Here is a 14,208-nt window from a genome sequence, read left to right on the forward strand (position 1 = left end):
ACAACAACAACAACAACCGAAATCAATTACTCTGCATTGTATTTTGCAAAGATTTTTTATTGCCGCATAACTTTTGGCTGTTTTTTCACTCTCGGTTTGGCGTTTTTATGTTTTTATTTACGCAACTCTTTTGCATTATCTCCATTGCGTGCGCTGCATGTTTGCATACTTTATATTGTTGTTGTTTAATCATTATTGCATTGCGCTTATTGGCTTGATTCGTGAGTGTGTGTTTGCATGTGTGTATGTGCGTGTCTGCATGTGGTACTTACCTGCGCATAAGCTCCATATGGTCCAAATTGATTAAAGACAAAGGGATTAAGTAAATTCATATGACCCGCCATTTGTTGCATACGTCGTATCTGTCGCTCCTTCTCAGTATCGGCAAATTTCACAACAAGACTGGAGGAAGCACCCTGTGGCGCATGTTGACATGTAAATAAAATGAAAGCAGAGAAAATAAGAGCAAAGATTAAAAATGTGCAGTGTACGTTTATATAACACATATCGATAGTTAAAGCGCACACATACAGCCGCAAATATGCTTCAGTATGCGAGCTAAAAATCATATAATGTGGTATTATGTAAAAAGTATAAAAGGAAATAAATAAAAGGCACTCTTAAGTCGATTTCGAGCCGATTAAAGTGCGGGTGGCGGCAGCTGCTGCAAGGCGCACTTGCTGATTACTGACGAAAGTTGATTGACGGCAGCACGATTTTAATCTATTTTGTTTTAAAGCGTAACGGCTCTGAGTAATAAATTTTTGATAAAGCTGTAAAGATTTAATGAAAGCTAACAAACTTTATAAGCATCAACATTAGTTAGTGCTTTTGCAAAATTTGTTAGTGTGTGTAAAAATTGAAAAAAAATTTAAGTAGTATAGGTTTTCGTAAGAAGCTTTCACCATTTCGATGTTAGTGGAAAGCTTTCGTACTAAAGTTTTTTCGAAAGTGTTGAACCTTTTTTATTTCACTACTCGCCACTATTATAAAAAAATGTTTACTCTAACATCTTTTTCAAAGCTTAAAAAGTTTTTGATTATAGAATTATAAATCCCAAAGCTAAAATGAGCTTTTTATTAAAGAGTTATAAATCACAGCAATAAGAAATTTTTTATGGTTCACGTTTAAAAAGCTTTCCTGTTTCAAGACTCGTCGCAATTACCGAAAAATCATTATCTTACCACCTGTTCCAAAGCTTAAACGTGTTTTTTTATTAAAAAGTTATAAATCATAGCAATAAATATTTTTAATGGTTCTCGTTTCAAAAGGTTTCATTGAGCCCTGTCAAATACCAGCATTACATATGTACTCGTATATAGCGCTTTATTACATAAAAAGCTTTTAAACTTTTTTGGAAATAAATTTTCAACAGTGAATGATAGTTTTGAGGATTGTGTTCCATTAACTGGTTTAGAAATTTTGCAAAGCTTTTTAAAAGCTTCATAATAAAGATTTAGTTATAAAAACAGTGAGAGCTTTTGTAGGACTGTTTCCATTAATTGATTATTTGCAAAGATTTTTAGCTTCATAATTTTTCAGTGAGATTCACTGCTTTCCATTAAATACTAAATTTATACTAAATTTATCACTTCGAGTCCTACACAACACTTCGTGCAAATGCGTCGGCTTACCTGTAGAGCATTAAATAAAAATAACAAGAAATCATAGCAACTTAATATCATTGTCACATTGATTAATGCGCATTGTAAAATCCTTTGGCCAAACAATAGCCTCTTTTAATTACAACACAACAATGAAATGAAAACAACAACAACAGCAAATAGCTATGACGCCTGTGACAGTTATGTCAGTAAATTGAATCGCATAATTATAACTGAAATGCAGACGTGCAAGCACACACATACACACATAGTTCCACATATGGGTGCTTGTGTGTAGTGTGCAAAAAGGCGCTGCTGCAAATTTTGCTATTGATTTGCAAAAATTTCTATAGGGACGAGATGCAATTACGCAGAATTTCGTGGCCGGGTATGAATGCATATGTGCCAGTGCCAGCGGGTGTGAGTGTTGAGTTGCAACATGCGCCGTGCGCTATGCTATTATTATGCTAATTAATAGACAACACTAATGTGTGAGGCAGGTTTGCCAAGCAACGCATACGAGAGCATAGACTTGTGTGTGTGTATATATCAAATTTGCCAGAGGAACAGCCTGACTATCAAGCATACAAGCTGCTAACGAATGTAAACTGAAGACATTCACTTCGTAATCATTTATTTCTATTCGATTTCAAAGCGGCAACAAGCAGGCAACAACGAACGGCTGAGGACTGAGGCGCGCTACAATTGCTGGTCACAGCATGAGAAAGCGTCTGCGTGGGAGTCGTTACAATAATTGCTATACATTTGTGTGTGCATGTGTTCACACAAATACATATACATACGTATATGCTGGCTCACATTTGGTATGGCGTGTGTGTGTCTGCTTGCGCACACATAAATAAGCGGCTTACAAATATGAAATACAAAAGCACTCAGTATGCAATTATTTTGATATTTACTTAAAAATAAATAATAATAATATTTCATGCTGCCACACCCAGCTGCAGCAATGTCACTACTGGCAACGTCTGTAAGCTTGTAATTTTCCATGCCTGTGTGTGTGCTGGCGTGTTGGCATGATTATAAGCGAGAAGAAATATAACTGCATGTATAACATATGCACACACACTCACAAATATGTATGTATGTATACATAGATGTATGTGTAAGCTCTTATAAGAACATATGTCTGTATGAGTGATACAAGCACAATGTGCTCAAACATTTTCCTATTTGCTTTGTAAAGCACACTTCAAGGCGCACCCACGCATTGACGAATGTTCATTCACAAAACAAAAAAATTTACTTATGTATGAAATAAAATAAAATTGTTGGAAAGCATACCTACATAAGTGCGCATAAATGCCTTTTCAAATACATATGCTCACCATTTCACTTGTCATCCACTATTTATTTATGCTCTTCGGTAGGTAAAAGAAAATTATAAGCGGATTTAATGCTTGCTTTTCAAATAACAATAAAGTACCGTAGTTGTGCCATAATACATATGTACATACATATTTGTATGTATGTGTGCACAGCTTAGTTAGTTTTTATAGAAAATACATTCCTTTGAAGTTACGATAGCGTGAAAGCTTATGCACACATGATTTCAGCTTTCAAAATTAAGATTTAAAAACTTCACGTTTGCTTTAAATATGCTTGAAAAATTCTTGGCAGTTTATGAAAATATAACGTAAATTTTTATATTAGAAAAGCAGGAAGAAACGTTAACATCAATTGCATCGAAGCTATAATTCCCTTCATAAATACATAAAAAAGATTTAATACAAAAATTTGTTTTTGTTCGCCCAGTTTTTATGCCAGCTACGTATATGTTATCGTAGTTCGATCTGAAACAAATTTTCTGAGATTGTAACGTTCCTTAGGATAATAATATACTTAAAATTTCGGGAAGGACAAACAGTCACCCGGAGTTCAAATCGCCTTGTCATCTTGATCATTTATTTATATATAACCCTATATCTATCTCGATTAGTTTTTGGTGATACGTACAGCGGACATGTGAACAAAACTATTATACTCTGTAACAACATGTTGCAAAAGTATAAAAACAAAGCAGTCACTCTTTATTAGCATTGATGTTAACAAACTATTTGAAATTGCTGTTATAATCACGCGCAAACAACAAAACAATGCAATTTGTTCGTTTTATGTTACTGCAATCCCGCCGAGTGATCCCCTGGAATTTCGCTACAGCATGCACAACAGTGTAGGAATGTTACATATTTGCGCATGCAAGCGAAGTTGTTGTCTCGTAATCACGAAGCAGTGGAGCAGCACTGCAAAAAATTATCAGTGCAGCCGATTGACAAAATGTAATTCATGTTCGTTAACATTCACTGTATATGATAGTCGTGTGTCCATAAGTGAGCGTCGGTACGTGATCGCGATCAAAGTTTGTGAAAAAGTAATAAATTAATAATTTAGTGAAGTTTTTGAGTTTTATTTAAAAATTATTCGAATTTGTTAATGTAAAGTGATGAGTGCGTGTGTTAATTAATTAAAGCGAAAGTGTGCAATTGCAATTTAGCAAAGCAGTACACAATGTGTGTCAATAAAGGGTAAGGATGTGCATGTATGTAAGTATGTACATGCATTTTAGAATGTGCTATAATCACGGGCAAACAACAAAACAATGTAATTTGTTCGTTTTATGTTATGTTGAATGATCTCTGTAATTTCGTAAGAGCATGCCCACAGCGTAGGAATGTAACATATTTGCGCATGCAAACGAAGTTGTTGTCTCGTAATCACGAAGCAGGGGAGCAGCACTGCAGAAAATCATAAGCGCAAGTGAATAACCTAATGTTAATAGAATTTCAATAATGTTCGTTAACATTATCTAAGTATGATAGTCGTGTGTCGGTAAGTGCGCGTCGGCACGTGATCGCGCTCAAAGTTTGTGACAAAAAGAAATTAATAATTTAGTGAAGTTTTTGAGCTTTATTTAAAAATTATTCGAGTTTGTTAATGTAAAGTGATGAGTGTGTGTGTTTATTAATTGAAGTGAAAGTGAAAGTGTGCAAATGAAATTTAGTGCACAATGTGTTGGTTTGGCAAACATGTTTCTGCATGCTCGTGTGAAAAATGGGTTTTTTTCTCGAAGATTCTGCGCGTTATTAATGAAGCAGATATGTATATAGTAGCAAATCTAGGTTCAGTGAGAAATTAATAAATTTTGGTGATAATAAATTATTTTCATTGTTCGATCGTAGCGTTTAAAATATCCGTCGTATGTTTAATAAAAAAAAATTAAATATGTACATATGTACAGGCAATAAAAGATAAGGGTGAGTACGTACTTATATATGCATGTACATCCATTTTACATTAAACTGTTTATAGTTATACTATATGTATGCATGTTATATATAAATATATGTATAAATACATTTTTTATTTGCATAATTGTATGAACAAGTGCATATAATTTAGAAACTAATATATGACGATTTTAACAATTTTAACAATTTTTAATAAACCAAATTATGTAGAAAATAATATGCTACTACATTATTTTATATATTAAGCGATATCTTTTTCTCAGTATATAAAATAGGAGCGAAAATTCACATGATAGGGTTTTGGTCTGGAATTTTTCTTTTACCAAAAACAGGCAACCACCTGGCAGCCTCGTTCTTTAAGTCCCCTTCCATGTATGGCAGCTATAAATATTACACATATACATATTTATTTTTTAAATAAAAGCTTAAGTCAGCAACAGTAAGTTTCTATATTTGTATATTCGAGGAATTTAATACGCTACGCGTCAACAATTTGCGCAACTTTTACATAAAAACAAAATTTTTCAATTACAAAACGTTTTAATCGCATGCAACTTAAAAATAGTAAAACAACTTGGTAACAACAACACCACAACGTGAACATTAAAGAGGTGATAAATCACACTTTGCAACATTTACGCCTATTTCCAGCGCCGCTGATTGCATGTTGCACACAATGCGCGGCTTTGCAAGATAAGTGTGCTGGTGTGTTTGCTATTTTCCTGTGTGGCGCCTGCCGTTATGCTCCAATTTTTTCGTCGGCAATTATTTACCTCATATGTGTAACTTTATATGACGAAGGCTGCAATTTTTGCTTTTATGCCTGTTAACTGCCAACCGAAAGCCCGGCGCTAACCATACTTGGAACGGCAACACCTTCACCGTTTTTAATTACGACATACAAGTAGCCGTGACGGTGTTTGTGTGTGGCTATGCATGCATGTTGCTGCTATGTTTATAGCAAATGCGCGTCACATTTTGTGTGACAAAGAGCAACAGTCACGAATTTCATACCAGGAACTTAGGTGCCGCCATAGCAGCACCACAGGCGGTAGTCATCAAATAAACCGGTCAACTGCCTGCTTTTTGCCGGTTCGTTTTAGCTTGAGTTGACGTGTACACGCCGTTTTGTATGCTTTAAATTAGCCAAAGTGTGAAAGTGTCATGTTACGAAATATGATATTAACACCCATATGAACGCAACAACATATTGCATATATGTGCTTGGAAACGGTGTAGGTTTTGTAGTTTTAGCTCATTTGCGAGTAGCTGCTACGTTTGACGTCGTTCGTGTTGAAGCGTGTGACGTGTGAAATGCGCACACAACAGCTCGGCTTAGCAAAGGACGCATACATTTAGGCGTTTGTTGATTTGCGTGTCGGTGAATATATAGTGAATTTTGCTTGTGAGTTAATTTTAATCTTGTGAAAATTGTGCTGTAAGTGCCACTCATTTCACACTTCAATTGAGATAAAGAACTAGTGAAACTGGATGTGGAGCAGGTGCTGGTAGCTGTGGTCTTACTACTTAATGAATCGATTATGAACATTTTGTACGCCTTAAGAACTTATGGGCTTTACGCACAGTAGTTAATTGATCAATTAACCGGTATTTGCTTTTTTGGGACCTTGAGGAGCCACTTTAAACTGCATTATAAGGTCAAAATTCCAAGGCCTTGCATACATTCAGGCTTAACATAAACTTTTCTACTTGGTTAAGCCAAATATTATTTCAGTGAACCACCTATGTTCAGTCTTATAATTGGAATATAATTTGATAGTATTATATTCCAAATAAACTATATACTCTCAGTTAGAAGTTGTGGGGGAAAAAAAAACTTTACGGAAAAACGATTTGCCATTAGCGGCTAGAAACTGCAATTAGACGAAAAGAAATCGCACTGAAAAACGTTTTTTTTTATGCAACAAAAATATATATTTTTCATGCACTCGCCAATGCATTAGTGAATGCAAGCGCCTAAGAGCATGCTACAGCCGTTTTTCATGTGTTCTTAACAGCCAATTTATTTGCAGTAAAAATTATTTATTTCTCAATTAAAACAATATGTCACACCCAGAGTGTTATAAGCACACACATAGGCGCATAAAGTATTTTTTTCACATAAATGCGTTAAACTATTAAATAAAAATCACAGCCTCAACGTGTAAGCATTTTTTTTGCCTTAATTTCTGCGCTAGTGTGTTGCCTCCATTTACGCGCTGCTGCGAATTGTATACAAATTCCATATGTATATGCTTTTTGCTTGCATTTTGCATGTTGGCAAATTTGTCGTGGCAAATTTGTGAAACCATAACGATAAGCGACCGGTGGAGCCACGGCTGTTGGCGGTCACTAAACATATTGGCGCTGCAAAATGGAAAAAGTCGAAATAATTGTGGAGTAAAAGGCAAAATAAAAGCTTATGCGCCTTTTAGGCGCTGACAAATCACACAATAAAGTCGTACGCATGGCAATTTTAAACACTCGCTTCGCCGAATGCACGCGGCCGAATGTATTTGCATATTTTCAAATGGAAAACGAAAAAAACGGCAACGCAGAAGTGAATGCGCTAAACAAAACGCAGTCGTTGCCGGTTGCGCTTGTTGCACAGCCACAACCGCGCCTGAGTGAATTATAGCATTTTGCAGTGCTGCAAAAAGTATGCAACAGTCAGTGGAACCAACGAAATATGCCACCAAAAGGCGGTGCACCTAGTCTGTTGCATATACGAGTATAAAATAATTCGTGGCACGAAAGTCATGTTAACATGTCCCCAGCGTGTGCATATGTTTTGTGCAGTGGTGAGTGTGTGTGTGTGTGTGTGTGTAAAATGGTACGTGGCGCGTACACCACCACAGCGCTACCAGCGATTTCGCATGCGGTCTGCTTGTGTCTTGCTGTAGGTTTACCCACGTGCCACGCATGCCGAGGCAAATGAGCTGGCAACGATGAAGACGATAACAACGCCAATGCCACCACTACCATTACAACAAAAACTATAAAAGTCTAAAAAAACATTACCGACAACAAGCAGCATGCTTTGGTTGTCGCTCCATAGCTACACATACACACACACAAAAGCACAGATTTTCGAATATCAACCAAAGGGTACACTGTTTAAAATATCCTCCAAGCTCGCGCTGTTGTATTTGCCCAGCCTCTGATATTATTACTGATTGTATGCATGCACTCCGCCGTCTGTCTGCCTGTCTGTTAGTTGGCTACTGGCGCCTGTTGCACTTGTTGTAGTGGCTGTGTTAGTACCCATGTTGCAGTTGCCAGATTTTGGTGTGCAATCAGTTTATTATATTCACAAGCGTAGAGGCGTGCTGATGGCAAAGGTGGGTAGGTAGTTGCTACGAGTATAAAAACAGCGAGGTCGCACATGAGTGCCAGTATCAGCGACCAGCTTAACGAGCTGTTAGGGTAGGCACAGTGCTTAAGAGCAGAGCACCAAGTGTGACAGCTTAACAAAATTTACAAGTTTAGTTGATATTTTCGTTTGTCTTTAAAAGTTTTTTAAAAGTAGCGTGAATTTTTAGAAATTTCGTCCGCTGGGTTATTCAGTTTGTTATTCTCATGCGATTTATAAAAAAATTTGCATAATGTCCTGAATAGTTTGCCACGAAGTTGGAAACGACGGAGACTCTAGAAAATATATATATGTATAAAGCATGACGAGCTCAGTCGATTTAGCCATGGTCGCCTGTCTATCAGTTCTCTCCTCTTTCGTCTGTCTTTATATACACAAATTAGTCGATCAGATTTTGAGATATCGATATGAAATTTTGTAACGTACTCTTTTCCCAAAAGACATTGTTCATTTGTCGGATATTTCCCAGATCTGACCACTATAGTATATAGTGCTTCTATGGAAATTTTTTCCATTTGACGAGATATCTGCACGAAATTTGGCACATTTTATTCTCTATGGTAATAATGCATTCTCCGAAGAAATTGTTCAGATCAGGTCACTATAGCATACAGCTGCCATACGAACTGAACGATCAGAGTTAAGTATGGAAAACTTTCTGATTTGGCGAGATAATTTCACTAGATTTGAAGTAGGAAATTGCCTAAAGCTATAATGTAATCTCCGAAGAAATTTTTCATATCGGGTTGCTATAGCATTTTGCTGCCATACAAATTGAACGATCGGACTGAAGATCTCGTAAGGAACTTTTTGTATATGTGAAAGATATTATAGGTTCAGTGAAAGTCAAATTCCTTTTGGCTTATTACATAAGCTCTTAAAAGCATGCTAAGCAAGTAACCTGTTTGAACATCTTTCATTTGCTTTGTATCATCTTTATTGTTGCAATGAAAGCTTATCTCAAGGGCTTTCATACCAACACAAAATTTAAAAAAAAGGTGTTACGGACAAAAAACTTTCTGATTTTCACGAAAGGGTATATTTAGTCCAAAAAAAGTACTCTTTACTTAATTACTTCTTGATAAATGCTTCACTGTGCTTCATCATATGTAAATATATGACGCTATATGCATATATATTTACTTGTATATCTACCTAGCATGAACTGTTATCGAGTGCTTGAACAATAGTCACCGAAGCAGTTAAGACACACCAAAAAAAGCAGTGCAAAAGCACAGGATGTGCCTGTGGCTTGCATAGCCATTAGTGAGGCACAAATCAGGCGCATATGCGGCGACAAACAAATGCATATTTAAAGGCGCACAATAAGAGCAACAGCAGCGCACACATACTTACACATATATAAATGCAAGCAGTTATAGTAAAAGTGCTTAAAAATAGGAACCTGTCGCTGCGCCGGTAAAATCACAGCGGGTAAAAGTGCTTACAGTGCGGCTTTGTCGTGCGCTTTTACATGTGTATATCCAACTATGTATATCTGTGTTTATGTATGTCTGTCTATATCTCTACTTGAAATTTTCGCATACAGCCTGACTATCAGCGCTTTGCTGGTAATATTCCCAGCACGATTGCTTGTTGCCTGCCTCGCTTTTATCCGTTGGGGCAACCAACTGGTTTACTGCCGGGCTTGGCTTGTTTTTGGTGCAACCTTTTGCTGTTGCATATCACTGATCCTGTTGGGATATAGCGCGCACACAAAATCATGTACTTACGGTGAACATGTGTATATACATATATGTGCGGATGTGTGTGTCAGCTGTTTTTGCGGTACCTCTACCAGTAGTTACCGCTTTTTCGTGTGCCCGAAAAAATATTTTTAAAATAAATGCATGTGGATTTTATTACAAGCCACAATAGTGTTGCTGTTATTTACAATAATTTGTTGTTTTTATTGTTTCTTTTGTTTTTGTGTCACTATGTTGGCTGTTGGCGTCAGACAAATTACATTTTAAATGCACTTTTGTGCCACAAATAAAAACATTTTCACGCAAACATACATAAATGTCGACCATGTAGTACGCAAATTGGTGTTAACGGTGAAAGGTGTTGGTGCAAATGCAAGTGTGCGTATATGTATGTATATTTGTAAAGTCTGAGAAATTAATTGCGCTTACAGGGGCGCGCTTGATAACGCGTAATTGTGTCTAATGTTTACATTAAAATTTGTTTGGATTTTGAAGCTAATTTAATATAAATAATAGAATATAGAAATAAAATTGGAATTTTTTTTTTAAATTTTTTGTTGTAAATTTCGTTAAAGAGAGCAACTGATTGTGCTAAAAGACATACAAATTTGTTTCTATCAATAAAAGACGAAAAGTGTTGCATATTTTAAGGAGACATATTTTTTTTTTAATTTTCTAATAAAACAGTACATATTTTTTTAAATTTTCTACTTCTATTTGTTTGTGAACTTCCTTAAGAAGAGCAAATTGTAATAATTTCCTTAAAAAGAGCAATTTTGTGTAATAAAATAATTAACAATTTGTTAAAAATTATGAAAGACATAAATTATTGCATATTTTAAAGAGCCATCACTTTTTTAATTTTTTATTTCGATTTGTTTGCAAATTTCCTTAAAAACAGCAATTTAATGTGAGAAACGCTTCGAAAAACAGTTCTTTAAGTCAATGAAAGAGAAATAATGTAGCATATTTTAAGGAGTCACATTTTTTAAATTTCCATTACTTTTTTTTTAGAAATTTATTTAAAAACAGCAACTTAGTGTAACAAAACAACTCGGAAAAAAATGTCATATGAAAGAAAAAGAAATAATTGCATATTTTAGGGCGTAATTTTTTTTTTAATTTTTCATTTCTACTAAATTCGTTAAAACGAGTAACTTGGTGTGATACAACAACCGAAAAGAAAAAATAATTTATATTATATTAAATTCTCTTGAAACCCAAAAAATATAAAAATTATTGCATATATTTAGGAGCCATATTATTGTTCTTTTTTGTTACTACCAAAATCTTTAGCTTCCCTTGCAATATTTTAAAATTCCTAGCACTTTCTGGCTGAATAATCACAATATTTTTGCGCCAATATGCAGACTGAGTACATAATCCAGTTATTAGCGCCTTAATGTAGGCAATATTTTAAATAAACTTGATATCTAATTGAAGCTACTATCAACACCCTCCTTACTACCTTCTGTGAGCACTTTTTCAATATTTTTTTTTATTATTTTTGGTTCCACTTCTCCATTTTCTTATTTTTATTTAGTTTAATAGTTTCAACCCAAATGCACATAAATCATCCCGCAAAAATTGCGCGCTTACTCACTGGCTGCCAGTCAACAGCAGAAATGCAGCCCCTCATTATTGACTTCCTGATTGCTTGTAAAGTAAACGCCTCATGGCAAATAAACAACGCCCAATTCGACACTTTCAATATTAAAGTCACTTGAAACTTTGCCAACACAACAGTGGCAGCCAACGTGGCAGCAACAACGCACACATAGAATACCATAAAAAAGGGCTGGCAGCAACGGTTGGCAATTGAAAAACATTGAAGCGAAAAAATTACGCCCCGAAAAAATTGCCCAAAAAGGAATAAGTCAAAGCACATTAAAAAACAATAAAATTATTAGGTACTTGAGGCCAAAGAGCAAAAACAAAAAGAGTGCAAAGTAGCAGCCACAGCTTGAAAATAATAAAAATGGCATAGCACAAATGAAAGTCAAAAACATGTCGCACTTGGCGCTTTGGCCTGGCGAAATGTTGGTTTGTGTGTGCATCAGGGCGATTTGCCAGCCAGGCGGCGGCAGGCTGAGCTAATAGCATCACGTTTGCCAGCCGGGAATGTGCAAGCCGCCATTTGCTGCTGCTTGCCGCCGCTATAGCGTCGGCCAAGTAAGCAAGTGGCATGCAACATGCGATTGCTGCCAAACGTGTGCCGTATGCTCAGTCGGCTGTGCCTTTGTGGCACATTGCCTGTTGCATGCAACAGCGCCGTTGGTCGTACGTTTGCTCGTGTGTTTGCCCGCCGTACATTTGCTTGTGCTAGTTGGCTTGCAACGAACAACGTGTTGAATTTTTCATTTCATTTGCGGATATTTCAACTTCAATGGGATTTTCGTGTTTTGGCAACACTTGCCACTTTGTGTTGTCGTTAGTAGCTCACTCATAGCGGCTGACTGCTTGGCTGGCATTCGCCGTTTGCCGTTTGCCATTTGCTAGCTGCTTGCCACTTTGCCACATGCTATGCCATTGCAAGTGTTGCATGTGTATATGTGTGTGTGTGTTGGTGAAGTAAGTTCTCCTTTGGCAGTCATTTATGCGCCTCAGCGGACGGAAGCGGAAGTTGGAACTTCCTAAGCATATATTGCGGTTGTTTGTGTGTTCATACTTTGTAACAATAACAACAGCGAAAACTTCAACAACACTGCAGCACTAATATAGTGCATACTGGCAACAATGTGGCAAGTTGAATGATGATGCGCTTTAGCGTTGAGGTTAAAGTGGTGTAATTTAATAATGAAATATATGTATATAGAATGTAAAATCTGCACGGAGTTGCCTGCTTATCTGTGTGTGTTGGCTGTCTGCTTTTGCACGCTAGCTTAATTTGCCGACGATTATGCGCCTCCAATTATGCAACGAAATTGGATATGAATTAAATTTTGTGGTTTAAAGCTTTACTAATTCATCGTTAGTGTTTAGCGGATTTGAACATCATTGCATTTGTGGTTAATTTTCCTTTTTACATGTCATTACGAAATTAATAAATAATTGTGGTGGATTTCAGCTAATTGAAAAACTTGCTGCGGCTATATAAATGTCTTTAAAATAATTGATTGCTATATTCTGTAGTTTATAGTGAAAGCAACTGTTACTGGATTGCAACATAATACATTTGGACTGAAAAAATAAAAATTTGCACATAGCGCCTAGAAGCAGACTTTTCATTTGTGAAGTGGCAAGAATACTAGGTATTTCTTGAGAAAATTTTTATTTTCTTAAATTCCTTGTTACATTTTGGGCTAAACCTCGAACAATTTTAACTATTTTGTTGCATAATTTTAGCCACGCATTATTCTAAAAAGTAAAAAATGAAGTACAATCACAATATTTATGTATGTATATAAATGCTGTAGCTTGATAGCTTTCAATTGTTATTGTATTGAAACATGGGAAAAATTAGCATAGCGCGCTTGAAAGTAGACTTTAAAATTTTTTGAGTTGCAAGAAGAAGAAAGCAAACAATAAGCTGTTACCACAACATTTATATATACGCAACCGCAACTGTTATTCATATGGAAAAATTGCAAAAGTGCCTAAAAGTAGACTATTCATATATTAAGTGGCAAGAAAACGATTTATTTTTCCAGAAAACATTTATTTTCCTCAATTCCTTTTAAATTGTGAGCTAAATTTCGCAGTATTTTAATTATTTCTACATACTTCTAAAGGAACCACAGTTCTAAAATATAAAAGAAAAATAATTGTAATCTAAAAATGTTTTTAAACGAAACCTGTTGACGATTTAAAAATGTTATTTAATTGAAACCTAAGAAAATCTGCATATGGCGCCTAAAAGTAGACTTATACGGCGCATAAATATAATGTATTTTACCAGAAAATTCTTATTTTCCTAAATTCCTTTTAAAACTATAAGCCGAACTTCGAAGTATTTTAATTATTTTTCGCATTAATTTTATTATTTTATTTATTTTAAATATTTTTTGCATACTTTTATGCGCATGGGTTTTTAAAAAAAATAAAAAAGAAATTGCAATCATAAAATATATTAAAAAAAGCCTGAAAATTATGTTACTGAATTGTAATATAAAAAAAATGCATATTGCGCCTAAAAGTAGACTTCTCATACATTAAGGAAATGGTTTTTGTTTGTCTTCTTTTCACTGAAATACTTGTTTCTTTTTTACAAATTACTCTTAATTATACATAAGCTTCATAGAAAAGTACTTGCATAT

At 35.3% G+C, this 14,208-nt stretch overlaps 1 protein-coding gene across 16 annotated transcripts in view; it reads right to left on the bottom strand.

Moving 5' to 3' along the window:
* LOC126763544 (CUGBP Elav-like family member 4) overlaps positions 1-14,208 on the bottom strand; it is a 955,905-nt gene that overhangs the window by 12,328 nt on the left and 929,369 nt on the right. For all 16 annotated transcript variants that reach the window (XM_050481138.1, XM_050481135.1, XM_050481141.1 and 13 more), the window contains one exon: positions 273-416. In XM_050481138.1, coding sequence (XP_050337095.1) covers positions 273-416 — 144 coding nt within the window. The remainder of the gene's footprint in view (positions 1-272; positions 417-14,208) is intronic.

This window comes from Bactrocera neohumeralis, chromosome 6 (assembly GCF_024586455.1).
Source record: "Bactrocera neohumeralis isolate Rockhampton chromosome 6, APGP_CSIRO_Bneo_wtdbg2-racon-allhic-juicebox.fasta_v2, whole genome shotgun sequence".
In the NCBI taxonomy this organism is placed as follows: Eukaryota; Metazoa; Arthropoda; class Insecta; order Diptera; family Tephritidae; genus Bactrocera; species Bactrocera neohumeralis.